This window comes from Pinus tabuliformis, chromosome 8, assembly GCF_031772625.1.
Source record: "Pinus tabuliformis cultivar Carrire ecotype Pingquan chromosome 8, CPIR1, whole genome shotgun sequence".
Classification (NCBI taxonomy): Eukaryota; Viridiplantae; Streptophyta; class Pinopsida; order Pinales; family Pinaceae; genus Pinus; species Pinus tabuliformis.
This window is the reverse complement of record NC_142294.1, coordinates 1,456,494,810-1,456,520,365: the sequence shown is the minus strand read 5'-3', so window position 1 is coordinate 1,456,520,365 and position 25,556 is coordinate 1,456,494,810. Positions and strand designations below refer to the sequence as shown.

At 35.9% G+C, this 25,556-nt stretch overlaps 1 protein-coding gene across 1 annotated transcript; it reads right to left on the bottom strand.

Annotated features, from left to right (window-relative positions):
- Positions 1-924: 924 nt before the first annotated feature.
- Positions 925-1,467, bottom strand: LOC149241253 (uncharacterized). The gene has a single exon (XM_089370482.1). It carries the CDS (start codon positions 1,465-1,467, stop codon positions 925-927), a length of 543 nt encoding a protein of 180 aa, XP_089226608.1.
- Positions 1,468-25,556: the final 24,089 nt, after the last annotated feature.

The following is a 25,556-nucleotide window of genomic DNA, read 5'->3' as shown; positions in this document are numbered from 1 at the left end:
ATTTTTTTAAATGAATTTAAAATAAAAATTTATATATTTACTTAATAAATATTAATACATATCATAATATTTATATTCAAATATATTTTATATTATAAAAAAAATTAAAATTAATTTAATTATATTATTATTATTATTATTATTACGATTAATTATAATTTTATATATATCTATAACTTTTAAAAAATATTTAATAAATATTTTAATTTTTTATTATTGAAAAATTTTAACTTATAAATAAAATTTGTTACAATATTATGGGCTAATACTTATTAATACTATATGTCCAAAAAAACCATATTTTATTGCACAATCAAATATATATATATATATATATATATATATATATATATATATATATATATATATATATATATTTATATATATTTTAGGTGAATTTAGTTTTATAATATTTGTAATCAAATTTAAAAATAAAAGTGCCATAACTATGTTTAATTTTTATATATTTTATGTGAATTTAATTTTATAACATTTGTAATCAAATTAAAAAAGAAAAGTGGCATCACTATGTTAAAAATAAATCTCGACCCTTCATCATATTTACTACTCAAAATATTTAATGAATATTGTATAGAGATTAAATCTCTATGATCCATTTATTAAATTTTTTTTTTCCCTGGGAAAAAGTCGTAATTTCTATTATAAAGAAGAAATTACATTTTGTATATGCCGAAGCATTCAAGTACGGGCAGCTGTGCCTACCATGATCATTCTGTAGTGTATATAAACAAAATTTGAACATATTAACTCCTCGCAGGGAGCTGTTTCATAGCTGTTCATTAACAGAGTTCAAAATAGGAGTCCATTGCTCTACACAGAGAGCAATATATAACAAAAAAAGTGCAGTGAATATTGACATTATAGACAAAAAAACCAAGTGAAAATTGTACTGAGGGTGGGCTTTTATGGCCCATTGTCCATCAGATCATCAAAGGGCCTATGATAATGCTCGTAGTAAGACCCTTCAATCTCCTCCTGTATCAGCCAATTATCCCCTTGTCTGTGCGCTGCTTCTTTGGAGAGTTGATCTGCTGTGGTGTTTTGTTCCCTGTAGATATGACGACAAGCAAAAGAGTCAAATGATGTGATCAGCCTCTTTGCCTCATCTAAAATGTGCCTTAATGAAAATGTATGACATTGTGATGCATCAGTCAGCCAATTGCAAACAATTTTGGAGTCACCAAATAATTGGAGATGTCTGCATTGTTTATGAATGGCATAGTGAATGAGGTGCTTAGCAGTACAGAGTTCAGCAAAGTTGTTCGTGCCCCTGCCAAGGTTTATTTGAAGTTTGATGCAGTGTGTTTCATTGAGGTATAGGACCGCGCCTCCCCCACAGCCCGCCTCTTGTGCAGAGCCGTCAAAAAAAGCCCACGGCTTGGTCTTGTCAATATCTAATTGCTTGAGTATGCGGACAGGACCTGTGAGAGATTCATCAGGAATCATGTTATAATTAGCGATGGTGTGGAGTAGGATGTTTGGCCAGTGGGGAGCTCTGAGATTAAAAGTGGCTTGGTTCCGGGCAATCCAGATTGCCCAGCATACAAGAAGCGGAATGTTGATGGCTTTTCCAGAGTGTTCTAGGTTCCAGTTCATCCATGCCTCCAAGATACTCTGGCCGTGCCAGGTCTTCAGCTGCGGGAGTTGTGAGGAGAGGTCTCGCCAAAATTGAGAAGTAATGTTGCAGTTCAGAAACAAGTGAGTAGTGCTTTCTTCCTCCTAGTGACAGAGATGGCAGCGAAAGGACCATAGAAGGATCGTTTCATTAGATTGGTGTCTGTTGGTACTTTGTCAAAAATAATGTTCCACATGAGCAGACGTGTACGAGGAGCAAATCTGAGTTTCCATAGAGTCTTCCATGTGGGATTTATAATGTGAGGCTTATGTGACTCCATGAGTTTCAGGTATCCAAGCTTCGGGGTATATACACCATGCTTTGCATATGCCCATATGATTTCATCAGGTCCATCAATGAGTCTAATGTGCGCCTGTGTAAGCGCGTCCGTGTACTCAGCCCGATCCATTTATTAATTATTTGCAACTATACTAAAATATATAGTTATGATTATAATTCTATAAATTTGTAATTTTTAGTTGGTTAAATAGCGTTTTTGAAAGCATAGTTAATTCATCCCCTAAGAAACCCTAGAACATTTTAGACTATACCTACTAGAATTTAAGCAAAAATTGTTGGAAAATATGGACTAAAGGTTTGAATGCCTAAATCTAATGAGCTAAAGGAAACCACTTCAACATTTACCTGTTACTCTTTTTTATTTAATTTTTGTTTATCTTTAATTTATCTTTATTATTTGTTATTTCATTCTCTTTAATTTATTGATAAACCATGATATTGGGTCATGGTATTGTAATGAAGCTTATTTACAAATTAAAAATCTCCATAATAAAATGGGGTGAATCTCCATAGTTCATAATTTTGTTATTGTTAGCTTTTGGGGTAGTAGCTATTTTAGTCTTTATGATGTTTAAGAGGCTAAAGAATAGGAGATATCCAAAACCCAAAAAGGTTTTACGAGAAAAGACTTGGAAACGTATTAATTAAATTAATTAGCCAATAATTAAATAGTTCCTAAGTCTAACATAGGGAAATTGGTTAATCAAAGGGAATTAATTAAGGATGTTCGATTTTCCTCTAGGGGTTTCAATTGATCTTTAACCATCGATTGAAATGTGATCATGGTTGTTGAGACTCCAACGAGAGATCATAAGAGAAAGTCGAAGGCTTGGAGAAGAGATATCATAGTATCATAGTTCAACTACCTAGTTGCAGGTATTCAACAGGGATGCAATTCAAGCTACGAAAACATCAAATAATAGGGGTTTCATTAAAGATTCGAGAGAAGAAGTCTGAAGGAAATTTCCTCTGTAGTTTTAGTGTCCGAAAAATAGGAAGAGGAGGTTAAATTCATTTGCAGAGTGGGCCTCTACAACTAGTGCGAGTAGTCATAATTCTAGTGTGAGTTGTTGAAGGATCCATGTTTCAGTTGCAAGTTACTGGATCAGAGTCTTGGAGGCAGAGAGAGTGGTTTTTATAGGAATAGGGAGGCAAGTTGACTTGCATAAAGGTGATTCCAAGGTTGTACAATTTTTCTTCAGCCAGATTTGCACATTCCACTAGGAAGTGAGAGTTCTAGGAAGGAGTGCAAGTGGTTAGGAGGAGGCCAAGTTGATTACAGAGGGAGACAATTTGCCTCATGTATATTTTGATAATAGAGATTGTTGGAGCTTTGCCAAAAAGGTAGACAGACCATTGTACTCTTGAATTGCTAAAGATAATAATAAAACCCTGAGCCACTGCACTGGTTTTCCCTTCGGCGTTTTTCTAGGGACATTTGTCCAAAAATAACAGTGTCAAAATTATTGTGCATGTGTGCATTATTTTCTCAGTTCCAGTATTTTATTTTTTGTAGTGCTTTCATTTGTGAAGAATTATAGTGTGAGTTATCAAACATTTGTTGTTAATAATTAACATAAGACAAATAAACTGCATCGTTTAGGACAATAATTTTTAGCTACTATGATGCATGGAAATTTCGTAATGTATCATAGCAGATTGGATGAGAGAGGCTCTAGAGTGAAGCCAGTGTTATTTAGATGGAGATCTGAAGCACAAAAAATGGGATCTACATAGGCCAACTAGGAAGTGTGAATTTCAAAGGCAACATTTCAATTTCTAGTCTAGGGAGTGATCTGAAGGAAGAGTGAGATGTCCTAATAGGAGTAGCAGGCAGTGAGGTTGTCAAAAAAGGGTTTCTAGAGGCAAATCAAATTTCCTAGAGAATATCTAGTGCAAAGGGTTTACAACAAAAGGGTTTTGCAGTAATAAATCAACACAAGGTAAGGAAGAGAAAGAACACAAGGGTTTTGACCCAGTTTATTTATTTCTCCAGTTTATTTGAGTTTCACATATTTTAGAGATGTGGTCACAACAAAATTGATATATCAAGACAGGTTGCATGGAGCCTCCAACCTTGGCATCTGGAAGGCCAGGATGTTATTTCTATTAGACAAGCACAATCTTAAGGAGTTTGCTACAACAATGATTGTTGTGCCAACATATCTAATCCATATTCATGACCACAGAAGGGATAATGCAAGGCAAAGAGGATGATTATCAATAGTGTAGGAGATCATATTGTTCTGCATATCACAGATAAGACTACAATGAAGGAGGTGTAGGATGCCAAGATCAGTAAGAGAATTGGAAGATGATCATCAAAGAGAAGGTGATGATGGTAAAGATGAACAAAGGTGAATATGTGACCACCTATCTCACCAAGATTCAGGTTTTCATGGATGAACTTGTTGTAGTAGGAGAGAAGTCAACATATGATGAGCTAGTGCATATAACACCCAATGGGTTTACTAAGGAATTGCGTATGTTTTCCTAGGTAGTTTATGGGTGTGATAGGCTTCCATATTGGGAACACCTATGGAGTGATTTCACTCATGAGGAGATAAGGCTCAACTTAGTCGAGGGCACTACCAGCAGCAAGGGAAGACAACGAAGGTGAAGGAGGAGGAAAACGTTGCCCTTGTAGGAATGGGAAAATAAAATAAGGGTCCTAGCCAAGGAAAAGACTCGATTGGAGAAAAGAAGAAGAAATATTTGTGGAAGCTCAAGTGCTTCGACTTTAGTGAGCTTGGTCACTATGTTAGCCAATGTCCAAAGAATAAGAAGGACAAGAAGGAGAAGAAAATAATAGCTTGAACATAGATTGAGGATTTTTCTGCCACGTTGGAAGATGAATTTGTAATGTTTGCAGTATTATCCATAGGAAGGGGAAGAGTATGAAATTCCAATATGTCATATTAGGCAGGGTCCAAGGGAGGAGAAAGACAAAGGTCTAGATCTAAACAAGGAAGGTTTGATCAATAGATCAGATCTAGTTGTTGTGTATGTATTTTATTATGTTGACAATTACCTTTGCTATGGGAGCCTAATAATTTATTAATAGTAGGATTGTATTGTTGGAACACTTGAGATACGAGAGGTACATGATTTTAGTGTTAGCAAGGCACAGTCAGATACTTAAGAGATAGTTGCGGATCCAATTATAGTGTCAGCACAGTGCATTCAGATACTTAAGAGACAGTTGCAGAGCTAGTTGCATTGAACAATAGATCAAGAGAGATCAATACACATAGCTGAAGTGATAACAGTAGCACTGAGGTAGGAGGAAGGCAATGTGAATTGGACACTTGCAGAGAGAAAGGTGTAGTTCCATCTAGATATACTTCCACACAGGGGCATCAATAGTATGAGACCAAAGGAGTGTTGTGGCAACACAGATTGGTTGATCTACTTCATGTAGCAAGTGAATTAGAGGAGAGTAGTTATAGCATGGTGGAGAGTGAATGTTGGAGGAATTTCTTCGTAAATATTTCCAGTTTCTTAATGGCAGAAGGAGATCTATATGCAAGGGGAGAATGCATTCTCTCTAGGGGTGCGAATTTTTTGAGGAAAAGGGAGTTGTTGGGAAAACGAGATACTTTTCTTGTCATATCAGTTTGCATAAGAGAAGCAATTACTAATCTAATGGTTTGATTTCCAGTGGAGGCTGAGTTACTTTCCCATTAGTGCGAGTTTGTTGGAGTGGTCGGTACGCAATTGCAGAGGTCGATTCACGGTATCAAAGGGAGTCCAAATTGATTTAGAGGGGCAAAGTAGCTTCCAGGTGATTATATTAGCTAACAAAAGTAAAGGAATACATTTACCGGAGGTTTTCTAATTTATCGCAACTAGTTGTATCGTAGATGTGAGACACCAACAACGTGGATTAGTTAGGTTACAACGTGTTCCCACATATCATGAAGTTGCTTCTATATTCACAAAGGCCTTTGGTAGGGCCAAGTTTATCTTCTTCAGGGAGAAGATGGGAGTAGCGAAGAACACCTTCCTTGCTAAGAGGGAGTGTTAGTTTTTGGGGTAGCAACAAACAAGTGTTCTAGTCTCTATGATGTCTAAGAGGCTAAGGAGCACGAGATCTCCAAAACCCATAAAAGGTTTCATGAAAAAAGACTTTTAAATGCCTTAATTAAATTAAATGACCAATAGTTAAAAGGTTCCTAGGTCTATCTTAGGAAATTTGTTATTCTAAGGAAATTAATTAAGGATGCTTGATTTTTCTCTAGAGCCTTCTATTAATGGAGTCATATTGATCTTAGTCATTGGTTGAGATGTGATTGTGGTCATTGAGACTCTAACGATAGATTATAAGAGCATGTCGAACTGTTGGAGAAGAGTATCAAAGTATCAATTGTAAGGTAAGAAGTTCGACTACCGAGTTATAGGTATTAAGCAAGGGAAAATTTGAAGCTCGGGAAGCATGAGAGAGTAGGGATTTCAGTAGAGATTCGAGAACATAGGTTTGGAGGAATTTTCCTAAATATTTCCAGTGTTTGGGAGATAATCTGTAGAGAGGTCCACTACAACTAGTAAGAGTAGCCATAATTCCAAGTGCGAGTTTCCAGAGGAGCCACATTTCAATTGGCATTTGTTGAATCAATGTCCCAGAGGCAGAGCGAGTGGGTTTTAGTGGTAGAGGGAGGGACGACGACTTGCTTGGAGGTGATTTCGAGGTTGTACAAATTCTTTTCAGTAAGATCTGCATAATCCTTTAGGGAGTGCAAGTTCTAGAAAGGGAGCGCGAGTGGCTAGGAGGAAGTCGAGTTAATTGCAAAGGGAGACAATTTGTTTCTTGTATATTTTGCAAGTAGAAGTTGTCAAAGCTTTGCTAGAAAGGAAAGCAGATCATTGTACTCTTGAATTGCTAAAATAATAATCAAACCCTCATCTACTACATTGGTTTTCCCTTTGGGGATTTTCCAGGTATATTTGTCCAAAAAAATAACTATGTGAAAATTATTATGTGTGTGCACATTATTTTCTCAATTCCAATATTTTATTTTCCATGACAATTTTATTTGTGAAGAATTATAGTGTAAATTATTTAATATTTACAATTAATAATTAATAAAAAAACAAATAACTAGAGAATAATTTCCAATTACTCTAATTTGTGGAAATTTCACAACTATAAATAAACATATAATTTTTTATTATATATATATATATATATATATATAATTTATATCATTTTTATAATAATTTTTTTTTAATAAGATCATTAATACCTATCAAAATATAAACCAATACATTAATTTTTTATTATAATAATCCAGAGTAACTAATAAACAAAATTAATAAGGATAAGCCATTACAAATTCCCAACCCATAACCTTCTTCTTTTTTTTATCATTTTTAACTCTGTGTCGTTTATATGTGAAACCTTTAGTAATAAAAATATCTTACAATTTACTGTCATTAAAATTCAACATCGTAATAGCTTGTGAATATCTCACGCTAAAATATTTTAAATATTAATAAAAATAAATGTATAATTAAATATTATGATTGATTAAAATAGTATAATCGTTTGAAATACTTAAAGGGATAAATTTAAAATAAAAATATGATTATTTTATTTATTTTATTTATTTTAAATTTATTAAAAAAATTTAAATAATATATTTGGGTGTGGGTTCTATCTTAAAATTGTGTTTTTTCTTGGCTAAGAGGTCATCTTTTTGGGAGGTAAGGAAACATGTTAACGGCCCAAGACTCAGAGGAGTGTGGCAGGAGTGAATACCTACCCCTTAAGGGGAGTGAAAACTTGCCCCTTACGAACCACTAGTGGATTATTCCAAGTTAGGTGGTTTTCCTTGAATAACGTGATGAGTCAACCTGCATTCGTGCTTATCAGTTAGAGATGATCATCCTCACTGTTGGTTTAACAATTGCATTATAACAAGTTTTGACACCTGTACAAAAATATATTTCAAATATTTTATTTTTATCATATATATTATACATAAAACTAAAATTTAAAAAATATATATTTTTCAATCTATATTTATATAATATTATTAACATATTAATATAAAAATACTAAGATATTTGAATAATATTAATAAGATTTTTATATAATATTAATGACACATTACTAATATATTAATTTACATATTTATAAAGTTCTAATTATAAATTAAGAATTTTTAACTAAAATTTATAATTAAGAATTATAATATTAGGTTTAATATTAGGAAAAGTTTATAATAAACTATATATTAAATTAAGATTTATAAAGCATATCAACCAAATTAATAAATGTAATTATGCTAATATAACTATATAATTAATTCCCATCTTCATTTCCATAAAATTTAAACTTAACACTTAATAAAAACTAAATTTCCATAAAGGAAAAAATCCAATTTGAAAAAGATAATAAACTCCAAATCTTTAAACGAAGTACAACAATATTGAAAATAATGTTTTATTGATTTAAAGGTTGTTTAATGCTCAGAGCACTAACCATCTAATTATATAATTTGAAGTGAAGTAAATTTGGAATTTAAATGTATTGAAATAAAAAGTATTTATTTCATGGAAATAATTCTAGGAAGTCTATTTATCTATCTATATATATGGGGGTATATTTTAATAAGGTATGCGGAGAAGTCTCCTTTTGCAAGGCTTAGTAATAATCTTATTTACATTATAACCAATCAACTACTATGTTAATAGGAGGTACTATTTTCTTATTGTTACTTATATTGACAGGGTTTTATTTTGTTTTTGATAAAAAAAATAAAAAAATTAAGCGTTTCTATAGTTTAAGATATGGATTGAATTTTATTGTTTTTTAGTTTAAGATATGGATTGAATTTTATTGTTTTTTATTAATATCTAAATTTATTTATCTGCAATAATATTTGTTTAAGTCTTATTCTCTAATGATTATTTTGGTACTCCTCTCACAACATGTACAATCATCTCAAGATATAGCGCCATCTATACTTTTCCTTAACAACTTCACCCATAAATTATGTCGTAAACTCTAAAAGGTCGGCACAATTCAAGCAATGGCTTCATGGAGGGTGATAACTGATACAACTTTTTAAATGCCAATTTTATTTTGGAAAAGATTATGTATTTGCATGCAGGAATAATAGCTATAGTGTTAGCTTCATTTGGAAAAGAATGGGTGCTTACATGTATGAAGATAATAGTTGTTAGGCTAATTTATTTTGAAAAAAAATATGAATTCACATGCACAAAGGTCATAGCTAATGTGCTAGTTTCCTTTAAAATATTTGGTAATTAAGATAGTTGTTCTTTAGGAAAAGTATATGTCTTGTGCAAAGAAATTATAGTTAGTGTGGTGTTTATCTTTGGAAATGTTTCCCTCTTCTTTTGTGAAGAGATGGTGATAAACATGGAGGTTATTTAAAATATTACCATATTTTATGGGTGGAAGTAGAATGCAACTAATTTCCTTTCTCATGGTACATGTGAAGTAGGGATAAGTGAGCACGCCTTGGTATTATGTAAGTATTTTACCTTATGCATGTGAGTTATGGATGGAAAAACATGTGTCATAATGTAATGATAAATAGGCATGTATTAGTAGTTATATACTTTTATTTAATGCATGTGCAGTATTAATAAAGAGACATCTCTCAATACTTTGTATGCATTTTAATTATGCACATGAAAAGATGCTTGAAGCATAACTAGTAAAAGATTTATTATTTGGATGTCAGAGTTTGCTTACAATAGTAATTGCAGGAAAGGATTATAACTAATGTAAAGAATAATTATATTTAAGATTATGGCAGACAAAGAACTAGTGGTCCATGTAGATAGAAGGAATGTCAACTACAAGATAATCCCGTGATGGAAACAACTAGGCCACAAAGACATAATGTTTGAGGATTTATGGGTAAATGATATCATAATTAATGTAATAGATTCTAGCTAGTCATGTTGTATTTAAGATGATATTTCTTTGTAATATTTTATTACAATGTTCAAGGGATGGACTCCCTTACAACAATTCAGTGAGCGGTGAACATTCTCAAGAGACATTTAATCAAATTAAACGATTTAGGGTTTTTCCCTATGGGGTTTTCATGGTATATCAGCGTCCAATGATGTGTTTTCCTTTTGTGTCATTATAATGTTGTTTCTTCCTTGCATGAAATTAACACTTACATCATCAAACATGTGATTAACTGGCCTAATTAAATGAACGGTGAAAATCATGTAAGATTACAACATGAGGTTTTATGTTATTATGCCACAACAATGGTTGTTAATGGTTATGTAACTTAGTGTTATATTCCTAAAGTTACTTTAGGTAATGATGTTGATTTTATCTAATGGTTAGTTAAGGGTATGGAACAAGTGATTATGAAGTTTACATGCCAATAAATTCCATAAAAAATTCTAATCCTATGTACTTTTACATGAGGTTTACTAAGGGATGTTAGAAGTGGTATCAAAGCATCAGGTTGCAACACTGGAACCTTTTGGGAATCCGTAAGAAGAGAACAAGTGGAGGTATGATGCTAATGGATACAAGCTCAGGTGTGATTCCAATGAGATTACATGATGATGTATGTAGTAGACTAAATTTGACATGAGATGCATGGTGTGTGGTAATAACCACATTAAATAATAGTAAGTGATAATGTGTGCTTTAAAACTCTACTCATGACATTTGAATCTTTATGCGGATACAAGACAATAAAATTTCTATTACATTTGTGAAAAATCTTGAACACTCACTAGTGATAATGTAGATCAACTACCAACCTTTGCATGAATACTTTTATAATAATGTTTAATGTTGCACTCAAAGAAAAGTGATTGAAGTTACAATGCAATGCTTATAAATAATGAATGCATTTATCATTTTGTGTAATGACGAAAGAATGTAGAAGGTGGAGGATGTCCTTGAAGAGGAGAATAGAATGTTTTGAAAGACATTAGAGGAACCCCTTTGGATTTTAAATATAAACAATGAGTCAAGTGGTAGATCTTGACTTTAATTACTAATTGATGCTTGAGTCTTGTCGTGGTTTTTTATTAAATTTAAAATGGTTGACTTGACTAATTATTAAAATTATATGCATGAATCAATTTTGATTGAATATTATTACAAATTGTAAACAAGGTGATTATGGTAGTTCACTTCTTGTTATTGGTCTAATGGTGGCACTACATCATTGAATTTTTTGTTGATTGGATTGTTACCATAATTGTCATCAATATTAACTTAATATGACAAATTGGTGTCTTTGTATGATTAAAGCTTTGTATAGGATTTTATGCATATGCAAGAAAAATGTGATGACCATGGAAGTGGATATGTGTCAAACAATGCATACATATGACTACAAGTTCTTGAAGGTTACAAAATAATTAGATCATGATACAATAGTTCCATTAAAGCAACTGATTTATATGCACTATTATGTCATTAATAAAAACAGAAATGGAAAAAGGTTTTGGATTTTCGTATGAGAATACATAAATGATAATTGGCTTGATGAGAGCATCCAAGATTACTTGATAGCATTATAATGCATGAGATGAAATATATTATGTATTTTATGCCAACTCAATCATAGAACTAGTAGTAATCAGATGTTGCTAATTATGTTGTTTGTTCAAACATCACAACTCTGCAAATTGATGACTTAATAATGATGTTGACTGGTATGCATCCTACATTTAACAAATATATTAATTTCATCCTTTAAAAAAATCACCTAATGCGTGTGAATATTGTGGTAGCATTACATTAAATCAAATCAATTAAATCTATTATGTTATGGACATGTGATGTTTTCATTGTCATCACTAAACAAAAATCTGGGTGACATTTTGAATCGATTGGAATTACTAATTTGTTTAACTAAGAAAAGTCTGCGTGATTGACTTGAATTTAGTAATTCTGCATAATGATTGTTAATTAGATACATATGCATAAATGAAGTGTCATTCTGCATGAATTAGAACTATGGGAATATCAATTAATATAGTCTTATTCCTTTAACTATTTTTTTGGAAAACTACATGAAAACTTTGTTATAAATTTCCTTGGATATAGAATCTAGAGGATTTATCCTTATTTGTTATGCATAGAAATGGTTTCTGAAATATGGATAAAACCAATACCTTTCTATATTGTTGAAATGTTGAATTGACAAGATATTTTGCAAATAACAATATTTTATAGAAGGTGTGTTTTTATCAAAGTCGGTTGTGACTAATGTTGCTAGTGTGATTAAGAAGGGGTAGCTTAATGGCAGCATAGTGACATTCCAGTAACATGGAACATAAGAACATGTGAAAGGTAAAACGTTGCAATGTGATTTGCAACTACAAATGAGAATGTATAATGTTATGATATACAACATATGGGAACATTTTTCAAAATTGGATGATGGTTATTATGTGGAAAATTTGAAATGAATACCACTTGTATGATATATGATGTCAGACATGATTTCCTGTCAATTTACTTTTACATATAATGGGACCCATGTTGAGCATCATGTATGAATGTATAATATACATAAGTGTTCATTTTAATATATTATTAATGTGCATATGGTCAATTATGTAAATTATAGTGGGAAAAGGTGCTAAAGAGAATTTCACATGTCAAACAATTATGGGACAGTTTTGAAGGCTAGGGAGCCGTTAAGATGAGGTGGTTGCCTACCTATATTTCATCTCCCTAGAGACAGATGATCATAGTGAGGGAAATAGTTGGCCAATATGGTGAGAGGGGAAAACACCTAAGACAACTGTGTTGGTTTTGGAGCCATTTGAAGGAGGCCCAAAGAGTAAGTTTTTTATCTCTAAATTCCTCATAAACAGGACACTGTTGGAGGAATAGGCAGGACATTGTCAAGAGGAATCTTGTGTTGGACACTTTGTGGTCAAAGGAATTTCTGAGTTGAACCTAGTATGGTCAGTGAAATTATAGACTGAACCTTGTGTGGTTAGTGAAATCCTAGGTTTGACCTCATGCTGTTAGAGAAGCCCTAGGTGGACCTAGTATGATCTTTGTCAGAGAATTGTTATGGATGTGAATTTGGCTCAATTTGGTTGTGAAAACTAGTTCCCATTGGTTGGGAGGAGCATTCTTTTTCCCACTGTGGTTCTCATAGCAGAACAAGTTAACTAATCAGATAAGTGATGTGTTAAAAATGAATTTTCTATATCATTATGTAAGAATTTTATGTACATCTTAACAGGAAAGGAGCCTAATGCTCATAAAGGAATTACTGGAAGTGTGGTTCCTTTATTGTGCTACCAATCTTGTGGACGTATTTAGCGAGGGATAAGACAATATTATCTTTGTGTAGTTATTTATAATTTGATGATTAGAGATTCAAGTGCTCTCTAAGTACTTGCAGAAGTACCATGATTGAAATATCACCTGACATTGCATAGTTAATTAATGATTGAAAATATTGGATTACTTTGATTATATTGAGTTTATTGATCATGCATTAGAGTGTGCTTTCAATGAATGTTATGAACCCACCCCAGGTGCTTGTTGTTGGGATGTAAAACATCTCTTAAAGTGCTTTCCATAGCCGATAAACCACCTATAATTAAAATCATTACATAAAGTGACCATGATTTCCAAGAGTAATTGACAAAGTAGCAATAATTCAGTATAGAGACTTTGTTTTTGTTTCTATGAAATTGAATATTTTATAGCTATAAATGCTTATGATCATAGATAAAAATATTATTGTTTCATTTAATGGCTTTTCTTGGAAATCAAAACATTCATTTTGAAGGGGAAGGATCCCCTTTTCGGTTGTTCTAAGACAGGTTTCACCAGTAAAAGTTGATGATGAACACTGAGGATGGTGTTGTCTTTAGTGGGGGAGTATGTAATATAGCTACTGTAAAACTCTGATAAAAGCTCATTGGTGAAGATATTACTAATTTAATATGGAAATATTATTGATGTGAGACCATCAATAATTAGTTGTAAATTAGTTTGTAACTAATTAATTCATTTTCTTACCTTATCATCTTGTTTCATTGTTTTTCTTAGTGGATAAAAGAGTTTGTTTGAAGAAGGCTTGGGGAAATTGAGAACTTATTAAAAAAGTGTTGGATAAACCCTGTCGCGAGTTTTTATTTTTCATAAACACACACGTTGCATTTGTATTAAACTATTGTCGGCCTAAGGACAAGCAGAATGCTGACCATTGCAAATAATTTGCAAACAAAATGACAACATATTCAGTCAAGTGAAACCATTGAAGATTATTTTCCAAAGGAAGCACAACCTTAAAACAAACAGCGAATTTGAGTGTTTATGAAAACTCCCTGTCTATGGGATGAAGTAAAATGCAAAGGCGAGAAAGATTATGCACTCATGGAAAAACACAACATTGAATAGAGAATGGACATTGATTCCATGGAACGCAACAATGTACACACCAACAATGGATAGTGTGTAGACAAAGGAGGAGGATGCATGTGAAGGAAGAGATAAGTAACTTTCTTGAGAATAGATTTTGTATACATTCTTTTGTCTTCAAAAGATAATGTTTTGTGATATTCTCTTGAGAAAAGATTTCATATAAATATTTTGTATAAAAGATAATTATTCATGTTATTTTGAGAAGGGATTTATTATTCATCCTTTTTTTTTAAGAAATATTGTGTGTGAATATTTTGTATAAAATATAAGTACTCATGTTGTTTCTTGAAAAAGGGACATGAGTTATTTTGCCTAAAAAAAATGTGTTTATTTTGTTAGATTACTTGAAAAAGAAACATGTGTTTGCATGCAAGAATAATAAATATTGTGTTAGCTTTGTTTTGGAAATGATTATATATTTGCATGCAAGATTATGTTAGTTTTCTTTTAGAAAATATTATGTATTTTCATGCAATATTGTGTTAGATTTATTTTGGAAAAGATTATGTATTTGCATGCAATATTGTGTTAGATTTCTTTCAAAAAAAAAATGTATTTTCATGCAGGAGTACTAGCTATGGTGTTAGCTTCCTTTGGAAAGAATATGTGCCTACATGTATCAAGATAATAGATGTTACGATAATTTCTTTTGGAAAAATAATATGAATTCACCTGCACAAAGGTCATAGCTAATGTGATAGTTTCCTTTAAAATATGGGTAATTGTGGTGGTTGTTCTTTAGGAAAAAAATGTATCTTGTGCAAAGAAATGATAGTTAGTGTGATGTTTATCTTTGGAAATGTTTCCCTCTTCTCATGTGAATATATGGTGATAACCATGAAATTTCTTTAAAATATTACCGTGTTCTTATGGGTAAAAGTAGAATGTAACTAATTCCCTTTGTCATGATAAATCTGAAGTAGGGATAAGTGAGCATGCCTTGGTGGTCTGTAAGTATTTTACCGTATGCATGTGAGTTATGGATGGAAAGACATGTTTCATAACCATAAAAATGTAAATATAAAAAACATGTTTTGGTAGTTATGTACTTTAATTTAATGCATGTGAGATATTAATAAAGGGGCATGTATCAATACTTTGTATGTGTTTTATGTAACTCCCTCCTCCCATATTTACCCAAGATATCCAGTCCGCTGGGGCAAACATATGACGAGAAGATACTATGATATGATTCAACTCCCCATGTATAGTTAAGGAAGTGGAATTAACAAAAAAAACCATTTTGACCTCCCACACATGCTACAAAACCTTAAGGAGCCAACCAACCTTTCTAGGTGACCAACCCCTAAGACAACTTGACATTTTATTGATCTAGACCCTTAGCTGCTCCCATGACAAGCCATCGATGCGACTGAGGTCTTCCAGTCACTCCCACAAAAGGGCATGCCAGTGACCCCAGATTCTGAGCCACTTTTTCAGAGCTAGCTCTCAGGCCACTTCCCAAAACTTCATGAAACTTTCAGAAATGATAAATAACAATGGAATAATGATATTAATGCAATCAATAGTAAAAGTACTTGATCTTAACCCTACTATCCATTACAGGAATTTCGTGAAACATGTCACAAGTATGTAATCTACAGGTCATAACAACAAATCTTAGCATAGGGGTCTCATACTTATCTGAGATTCATAAAGAAGAATTGTTGCCTTATCACAATAGCTACATTATCATCTTTTTGGTCATATATTCATTGTACATTCATTTTCTAATCAAAACATGATGAGATTCATACATCAAGTATGTCATAAAACATACTCATAACCATTATATAACAAACAGAAATAATAAGGACACAACAACCATAAAAAAATCACATATGAACCAATACATTTACACATGAAATACCAAGGAGAAAGAGCTCTTATTATTGAATTCATAAGTCAACCAAGATTTGGGACTTCCACAAACCACCCGACGATAGATTGGGCTGAAATAAATGTTTCTTTCAACCAATAACTTCTATTCCATATTCCAAGCATGAATATGGGACTCACAACAAAACCAATCTAGGTTTCATCAGGATTTACTGCAATACCCACTAGATCACTAGGCCCTAAATAGGCATGGATACCTTTGGATCTCTTGTTATAGACATTTTTGTGCTTTACAGCATTGAGCATGAAATGTCCATAATCTAAGGGATCCAAAGCCCCTAAACATGTTGTTCCTACCCCTAGAGGAACAAGGCTAACAAACCACAACAATTCACAGAAGTTCTCCACCTGAAATTACTCAAAAACAAGTCAATTCAGGATCATGTCAATTGCTCCACTGGCTATCTGCATTGAATGTCAATGGCTCCACTGGCTGTCTGCGCTGAATGTCAATGGCTCCACTGGCTACCTGCATTGAATGTCAAATGGAACAAAGGCTACCTACGCTGAACGAGAATGGACAAGTGGCAGGCTCATTTCTCAAGGTGTCAAAACCCAGGAAGCTTCCAAAATGACACTTGCCTCAGGGAATTCGACTGGTGATGAGTAAGAGGTTCCAAATCTCTAAGTGGAAGCAAGAACCTCCAAGTGGACTCAAGAACTGACAGAGGGAGAGGACACTAGTCATATCTCAAGCTGACTCATCCTCCCTCCAAACATCTATATATGGATCTCTCCTCCATGAGATCTAGAGGCTGGAATTTTGTGAATGCAAAGAATTGCTGTTGGTTTGAGACTGGAATCATTGGGTGCTTAATGCTTTGAAGGGGCTGAAGATAGGAATTCCATTTTCTGGGAAGGAGATGCTGGATTGGAGCCCTCTGGGTTGTATCTCTTCCTGAACCTTGTTATTCATCAATAAAGCTATCTTGGTTTCTCCTATATGCTGATGTATTTTGATGTATGAATGTATTAGTGTATTTGGTTTATTTCTAATCCTAAACTAGTTATGAATGTGAACATCTGTCTTTGAGTAGTGTTCTTCTCTTGTCTCAAGTAGCTGTTCTCTTGTCGCAAGTAGCTGTTCTCTTGTGATCTTGCAGGAAGTTGTAGCTGGATAAGCAAGAAGGCAAGTAGCTATGAACACCCAAAGAGAAGGGAGATTGGATCGAGGGACAAATGGAAGACACCAGTAAGTCTATTGATCTCTCTTCTTTCACATTTCATAAAGGAAGAAACCAGTATAGCTGTACTCGTTTGTTGCTAAGGCACTGTCACACCTTAGGTGGATAGGATCGTCCTGCATAGGCATTTTTCCCCACAACAAATTGGCGACTCCACTAGGGAGATTTGTTTAGTCATTTTATTTGTGTTTCTATTATTGTTTGCATCATAGACTTGACAGTAACAATCGAACTGCATCTTTCCCGGATGCAAAGTAGAAAGTTGCTGCTTTGATCTAGTTGCTGGACTTGTCTATGATCTTAAAAATGGATTCACAAATGATTTGATGATCCTTGTGATAGATCTTAGTAGCTTTCAAAGCGTCCCTTTGATTATACCTTGCTTGTGTTTCTGATTTGGCCTGACACTGTTGATTTTTGAGCAATTTGTGACCTAGAACCCAGGAGAAACGAGAGTTTCTCCTTCAGCGCAACTGTTGTGAAGGCAGTCTGCATTTCAACGCAGGTCCCGTGAAGGTTACCTGCGCTGAATGTCAAATCCTCAGTGTTGAGGTTGCGCTGAACCAGTTTGGCCTTGTGCAGCTGGGGTTCTCTGCTCTCTGTTGCCCTGTTTAGATCTCTGTTTTTTGCAGCCTTTAACCAGCATAGGTACCAGTCTAAAAACCCCTTTTCTTTGCTTACATTCCGCCTCCTTTTGTACAAAAAGACTGTGAGTGTTTTTATGTGTTTGTGGCGTCATTTACAGTTTTCCTTTGCATGAGTGAAATAGTCATCCTGTAGCCTTTGATTCAGATCTGATTGATTGTGATCTTAGAAGAGAATTCATTGGCTATTTGCAGATTGATTATAGATTTACTTTTGCTTATTGGTTTGAATTTGTCTCTTTTAAGTGTCAAAACAAGTCATTATTTCGAAAATCGTTAAGTAGTGTAATCTCTTCTACCCTCTCTGATTTCGAAAAAGCAAACTTGTTTGTATTGATCATTTAAAAGCAAATTCAAAGTTGTGCAAAAAGCTTTCTTTGTAGGCATCAATACTAAGAAAGCGGAAAACAAACACCTGCATTGTGCATTTGCATTTGATAAGTTTGCATGTTGGATTTAGGAAAAGTGCATTAGAGTGTGCTGATTTCTCTTTGAGAAAAGATGGTGTCTTTCTTTTCCCTTAGTAGCTAGGATTTTCAAAGTTGAAAAGATATAAAGCTTGCTTATCATCTTTAGACTGCATTTAGGATTTTGTATCATACATCTCGTGGTGAACCTTGAAAGGCAAACTTTAAAAAGATCAACCTAAAATAAATTGAATGAACTTAACAACGCTTTGTAACATAACGCACAACATAGAGGTCTAGGCTAGAGACGTGTTCCGGCGTCGTTAAGCCTAGTGACTGTCGATCTCGTGGAAGGTGGGTGATTCCTCCTGAGGGACGATAGCGCTAGTACAGATTGTGCTCCCACGTACCGTCGCGTATATATTGGGAGACCCCTATAGGCATATATCCTTTATCCTTAGGAAGCCGTGTCGGCCGCCCTACTGATCGCAATGCAGTGAACACAGCATTCACGAAGATCGACCGCTCGTACCTTGAAAAGTATTCTGCGGTTTTGCGAAAAGTTTGGCACACCCTCTTCCTAGAACTCCAGAGCAGTTTATTTTGGCCTTTTTCAGACTCTATAACAGAAAAAGTCCATCCGAGCATTTGTCACTTCGGGCTCGTTAAAACATCGAAGGAGACTAGAGTCATCTTTAGCTTTTTCTTGACTCTTTAAAACTGAAAAAGCAAGTTGTGTCTAAAAGCGTCTAAAAAATTAATTTAATTCGGAAACACACTTTCCCCTTTTGTATTTTGGTTGATCAAGTAATCCGCAATCGTGGAAGAAAGTCAATTGAAACCCCGTCGTTCGCGGAGGCTTACAAGTCAACCGTCTTTGTCTCCGGAATCGAAAACAGTACGGACAAAGCGAACTCGTTTAACCAGTTCAAAATCTCCTATCAAAGTTAGAACAAGTGTTCCAACAACATCTGAGATTCCGGTTACTCCAAACATTTCTGGAAACCCTGCCTCTATAGAAGAATTTCAACAGCCACAGAGGGACAATAACACTGATCCTAGTCTGGGGGCAAATACTTGTGTTACTGAACCAGTTCCATCTGTAACCGATTCAGAGAGTCTTTCTCCTCAAACAACTGTCGTTGTCGATTCAACCCCTTCTTCGGTACCATAAATATTTTACGGACCTGACGGTCTTCCTCTTCCATCGGGTTTGATTGCGATAGAGGAAATTGCAGAGGATCCGCAAGCAAGTACTCCAACCCATTTTGGAGTCCGGGTCACCCTATTTCCTTCATCAGAAGTTAGTCCGCCACAAGTGGAAGTTCCTGTAGAATCGCTAGGCAATCTATTGGATAGACTCAAAATGTCTGAACAACCGTCAACATCTAGGACTGTGTCGAACGACACAGCGACAGCAGAAACCCCTGCTGTCACTCCAACAATGTTTGCCGGCATACCAGCTGTCCCGACTAGCTCACAACCGCTAGAAGGAGTCCACCAAGGGACTATTTCGACAGTGTGGTCTGTTCCAGTTTGTTCATCCGGAATAATATCCGGTAACTCTTATTTTGAGACTCGCCAGATTGATCCCTTTGGAGGTCAATTTGGGAAATCCAGTCCACAAGGACAAACAATCCCCTTGAGTTCCGGATTGCTACCGTATGGGGGGGAGTATGCCCTTTCATTACCCGCTTCGGGAGGGTATCCATACGGGAGTTCGCAACAGTATTCAGGTTATACTGGAATTACATCAAGTGGTTGGGTACCTATGCTACCTCAACAACCAAGGGTTGTATATTCTATGCAACAGTGTGTACCTATGTCGAACATCCCAACCACACCGGCTATTGTAACAGTGTCACAAGTTCAAGCGATGCCTGTTGTATGTCAACCTCAGATTTCTCAGGTTGTAATGCAATAGCCCCTTGACCCTGGGACACAACCACAATCGCCAACTGGTGGGGCGACACAGGTCCAAACGGGTACAATTACCCCACACCTTGGTCCAACGGTTAGTATAACGCAACAGAACATGGCTTCACAACCGTGGCTGGTGCAATACCAACAACCACAATTCCAACAAGTGTACCAAGGTTCTGAGCAGCAGATCTTTGCGAACAGTGGACAACCGTATATTCAAAACAGTCAAAACCAACCGCTTTACAGTGGTCAAGTCCACCAACCGTATCAGTCATACCAACATCAATTACATTATGTTGGTATGCAAAGGCCCATAGCTCAAGCGATTCCATCGTACCCTGGTTATGCTTCACCTAACCTGAATCAACAGTTACCATTTGTGGCAACTTTAGAGTTACCCGATTTACACCGGCTAACCAACGATCCGATTGCTTATGCCCCTTGGTGGCCAACGATTCCTCACAAACTTCCATCTGACATTCCTAAATTCAATGGAAATCCAGGTGAAGACCCATCGAATCATGTGATGACTTTTCATCTGTGGTGTTCCTCAAACACCTTAAATGATGATTCGATAAGGCTTCGCCTTTTTCAGAGGACGTTAACGGGTCCAGTTGCTAAATGGTATATTGAATTACCTAGAGCCTCGTTCGACAATTTTAGCTCCCTAGCCACGACTTTCTTAACCCATTTTCAATTACCGATAAGGTATGAAACGGGAACAGAAATATTAACCAACTTCAAGCAGACAACTGCCACACATATATCCGATCATATACATGAGTGGCGTCGTCGTCGCAGGATGGTGAAAACATACGTTCCCGATCAGCTGTTAGCTGAATGGTTTATAAAGTCGTTACTTCCTGCTATAACAGAAGATGTGGCCAAGGGGGGAGTCGTAACGGAGGAGCAAGTTATTGCTCGTGCACAATATCTAGACTTAGTTTATACTCAGTCTGGCATGCTCTACGACAAAATACCTGACGGCCCTAGGCCGGAATTCTCAATTCCTCCTCCTCCTAAATCAAATAGTGACTCTCATGCCGGCAATGGTGCGATTGGCACGGCAAACGCGAAATCGACAAAGGCTTCGTCTAAGAAAGCCCGTAAGAATTCAGATCAAAATGCAAAAGAAGAGATTCTTGCTTCGGAAGTAAATGTCGTATCAGCAGATAAAGGCAAAGAAACCAATCAACCAGGAAGCAAGAAGAAACAAAACAAAGGGAAGAAGAAGAAACAGGGTGAGTCATCCCCTGAAAAAACTTCTTCAAACCCTCATAGGAAAGGGAAACCAAAAATTCCATGCATGATATGTGACGAGGATCATTGGACAGCCGATTGTCCATACAAAGTTGAGCTTAGAAGATTCTTCAAAAGTTCGCAAACCTCAACTGTGTTAACTGATCCGTTCCCAAACCCAGGTCAAAATCTGGTTGATAGTGGAAATGCTTCCCCGTCGCAAGTACTCATGTTGTCGGTTTCAAAACAGCAGAATGATGCTTTGACAAGGAATAAAGATTACGGGAATCCACAGCTGTCGAATAACAAGGCTAATGAACAACCTAGTAGTTCAACGACAACTTTGACCAAAGTTGTGCCACCCATCATTCCTGAACCAATGATAAGGTCGCCAAAGAGAGTAGTACACAAATCGACATTTAATCCTCGTGCCAAAGTAGCACGGAATTATAATATAGTAGAGGACCTGGCCCAATCGCCGTCCGCTATGTCGACACTTGAGGTACCGCGAAATTGCCTCTCCCAAGAGCAAGCTTTATTATCAGCAATAGGTGGGATTGGCCCAAGGGATTCCAATCTTGTGGCCTTTGATCATAAAGGATATGACCCTCAGTTACCAGCTCAACTAGCTTTCCTTATTCAAGTGAAAGCCCTCAAAAAAACTGTTCATCGAATAATTATTGATGAGGGGGCATCTACATGTCTTATGTCGATGAGTTGCTGGAAAAATTTAGGCTCACCACCCTTGTCGAAATTGTCAACGACGTTAAAAGCATTTGATGGACGATTATACACTCCATACGGGATTTTAAGTAACTTGCAAGTTGAACTGGGGGGCAAAACAGTAGAAGTTGATGTTGAAGTAATCAATGGAAACCTCGATTACAACATCCTACTGGGAAGACCCTGGATATATGCCATGGCCGCAGTTGTGTCGACCTACTTTAGGAAGATTGCATTTCCCTTTCAAGGAGGAATTACAGTCGTCGACCAACAAGCTTTCCTCCCCGATAGTTCACAAGTTACGGGAAGCACTCCAATGATCCATGGAAGCAATCATTCACTTCAAAACATTGGAGTAGGTCTCCTAAAAGACCCTGCCTTAATGGGTACTTTTGCCCTACCGCCTGCAAGTAATCTGGCGGAAGTGGCCACAGTGGAAACCTACAATATGAAATCTTCTATATCTAATGGATTCGGAAGATTCCTAAACATTTTGTCAGCGTGGATCATCGCCCTAATAGAAATACTGTAAATACAGTGAGCTCCGAGGACGGTTCTAATCTCGTGTCAACCTCGTTAAAAAATGAAACAAGGAGTCATGAGGATAGTTCTTTTACTGTGTCAACCTCATTAAAAAATGAAACAACCCCCTTTCCAAATCTCAAAGGTAAACCTTCATTCCAATCACCAAGTTGAATGCAATGAAGCTTGGGGGGCATGCACCTCGAATAGCGTTATTATGCTGGGGGCATGCAAACTTATCGAGCAGTTTTAGCACACAGTTCATGCTCGTTAAAAAATAAATGCAAGAATCGAGCAGTGTTAGCACACAGTTCATGCTCGTTAAAAAATAAACACAAGATTCAAGCAGTTTTAGCATAAAGTTCATGCTCGCAAGATCCGAGCAGTTTTAGCATAAAGTTCATGCTCGCAAGATCCGAGCAGTTTTAGCACGTAATTCATGCTCGTTAAAAAAATAAACGTTAAATCGAGCAAATGTTTCCACCCGCGTTTAAGCTCGTTAAAAAATGAACTATCCCGGTAAATAACCACTGTGAATGTAATATCATCAGCCATTAAAGCCTTGGTCGTGTTTGCACCTGTCACCTCCACTTTTCATTTGGCCGATCGTTCACCTCCATATGATTGTTTACCCATTTTGAGGAACAGCTGCGAAGAGTGATTTCACCTAGCCATCCTTGTGACACTGCCGTGATTGGAAAATTCCAACCTGTACCTGGAATCTGCTGCTAACCCTGTTTATCACTCGTTCCTCAAAAGACGAGTCTTCTTTAAGCTCTTTTCAATTGACTCGTAAAATATGAAAAGATTGTCGAGTCCTTGGCCTTCCAGCTCGTTAAAGGACAGGAAGAGCTATCCCTCCTCTAGATTTTAATCTTTTTGGACCTGAGGGATTATTGCATAAAAAGATCGAGCGCTTGTTTTGTTCGGCTCATTAAAACTATTGAAAACTCATCCCTTCTGTATTGTTTTATACTTTTTCAGACTTAAGGGATTAGATGACGAAAAAGGAATTTTGGAGTTGACTTTATGTATCTTTTCAGACTCTCTAAAAATGAAAAGAACCGAGTTATCCTTGTCGTTAGACTCGTTAAAATCATTAAATAGCGACAAACTTGTCTTTAGACGAGAACGAGTTTCCCTGTCGCTAGGCTCGTTAAAACATAGCGATGGGCTTGCCCGAAGGGCAGGTTATAGAACAAGCTTATGTTATCCTCCTCAAGCTTGACAAAAATAAAGAGGTATTGGTCAGCAATGACTGGGGAAAAATTGGGAGAAACTAAAGAAAGCTTTGATGGTAGCAAGTCGCTCTTGAACATGACACTTTTCCTCCGTATCACATTCGGGTTGGGTTGTTTCATTCACCGGTCACATCCATGGTCTCGCCATACCATCCATATTTGGGGTAATGCTACCAATCCATCGTATCAGTGTCGCCATATGTTCAAGAGAAGTCGTTCAGAAAGAGTCAACCATGTCCCATCCACTGCCATACATTATCCTTCATCCATTCATGACCGCCACCCTGAATCATATGTCACAGATCGTTTTCACCTCCATTAAAATCATTAGCTCCGTTCCGTGTCACTGATGTGGGATTCGTTAAGGCCCTCCTTTGACGGATCGCTTCTTGTCGACATCAGCTCATTATCCAAGAAGTTGATCTAGGAACAACCCCTTCAATACTTTGAAACTTGCATGCCACAATGGCAAGTTTCTCACTTCCGGCGACACGTATACATCAATGAACTTCGACCGAAAGGTTTTGCGTGGTGTTCGACGCCAAGTCCTTTATTCACACCACGTGAATTGTACTGCGGTACCTTGAGGGTCATTATCATTATCCGTGATTCCTCTCGCGCTTGTTAACGGTTTACATCATTAACCGGTAATCAAGCGATGTCTTTCCATGTTCGACTTCAGAGCAATTCTCACATGGATCGACTTGTACTTAGAGTGAAGATTGAACGAGTTTGAAGACCCCGGATCTAGTTTCAACCATCCGGGCTGCGATATATATATTCAGGAAAGATAAAGACATTGACATGTACATTGTTGCAGCAGATAATCATCCTACTCAAAGGATGATAATTTCATCAAAATTATCAGTCTATCATCAGACGATTGTCTGTTCTATGTACAGGAAAATGAATTTATAAAGCTGAGCATGGGAATGCCCGCCTTAGCTAGATCATGAAAACAGTATGAAAAATAATGTATTGTATTGTATTGTATTACAGGTCTCCTCCCAGCATTGGATGAACTTCGGATCCCCCTAATAAAGCATTTCGCCCGATAAACAGCCTCATACTTTAGGGGGCAACTGTTATAGACATTTTTGTGCCTTATAGCATTGAGCATGAAATGTCCATAATCTAAGGGATCCAAAGTCCCTAAACATGTTGTTCCTACCCCTAGAGGAACAAGGCTAAGAAACCACAGCAATTCACAGAAGTTCTCCACCTGAAATTACTCAAAAACAAGTCAATTCAGGATCATGTCAACTGCTCCACTGGCTATCTGCGCTGAATGTCAATGGCTCCACTGGCTACCTGCGTTGAATGTCAAATGGAACAAAGGCTACCTGCACTGAACGAGAATGGACAAGTGGCAGGCTCATTTCTCAAGGTGTCAAAACCCAGGAAGTTTCCAAAATGACAC

Excerpts from the sequence above, each read along its gene's own strand:
- LOC149241253 (XM_089370482.1), bottom strand. The coding sequence starts at position 1,467 with ATGATTCCTGATGAATCTCTCACAGGTCCTGTCCGCATACTCAAGCAA.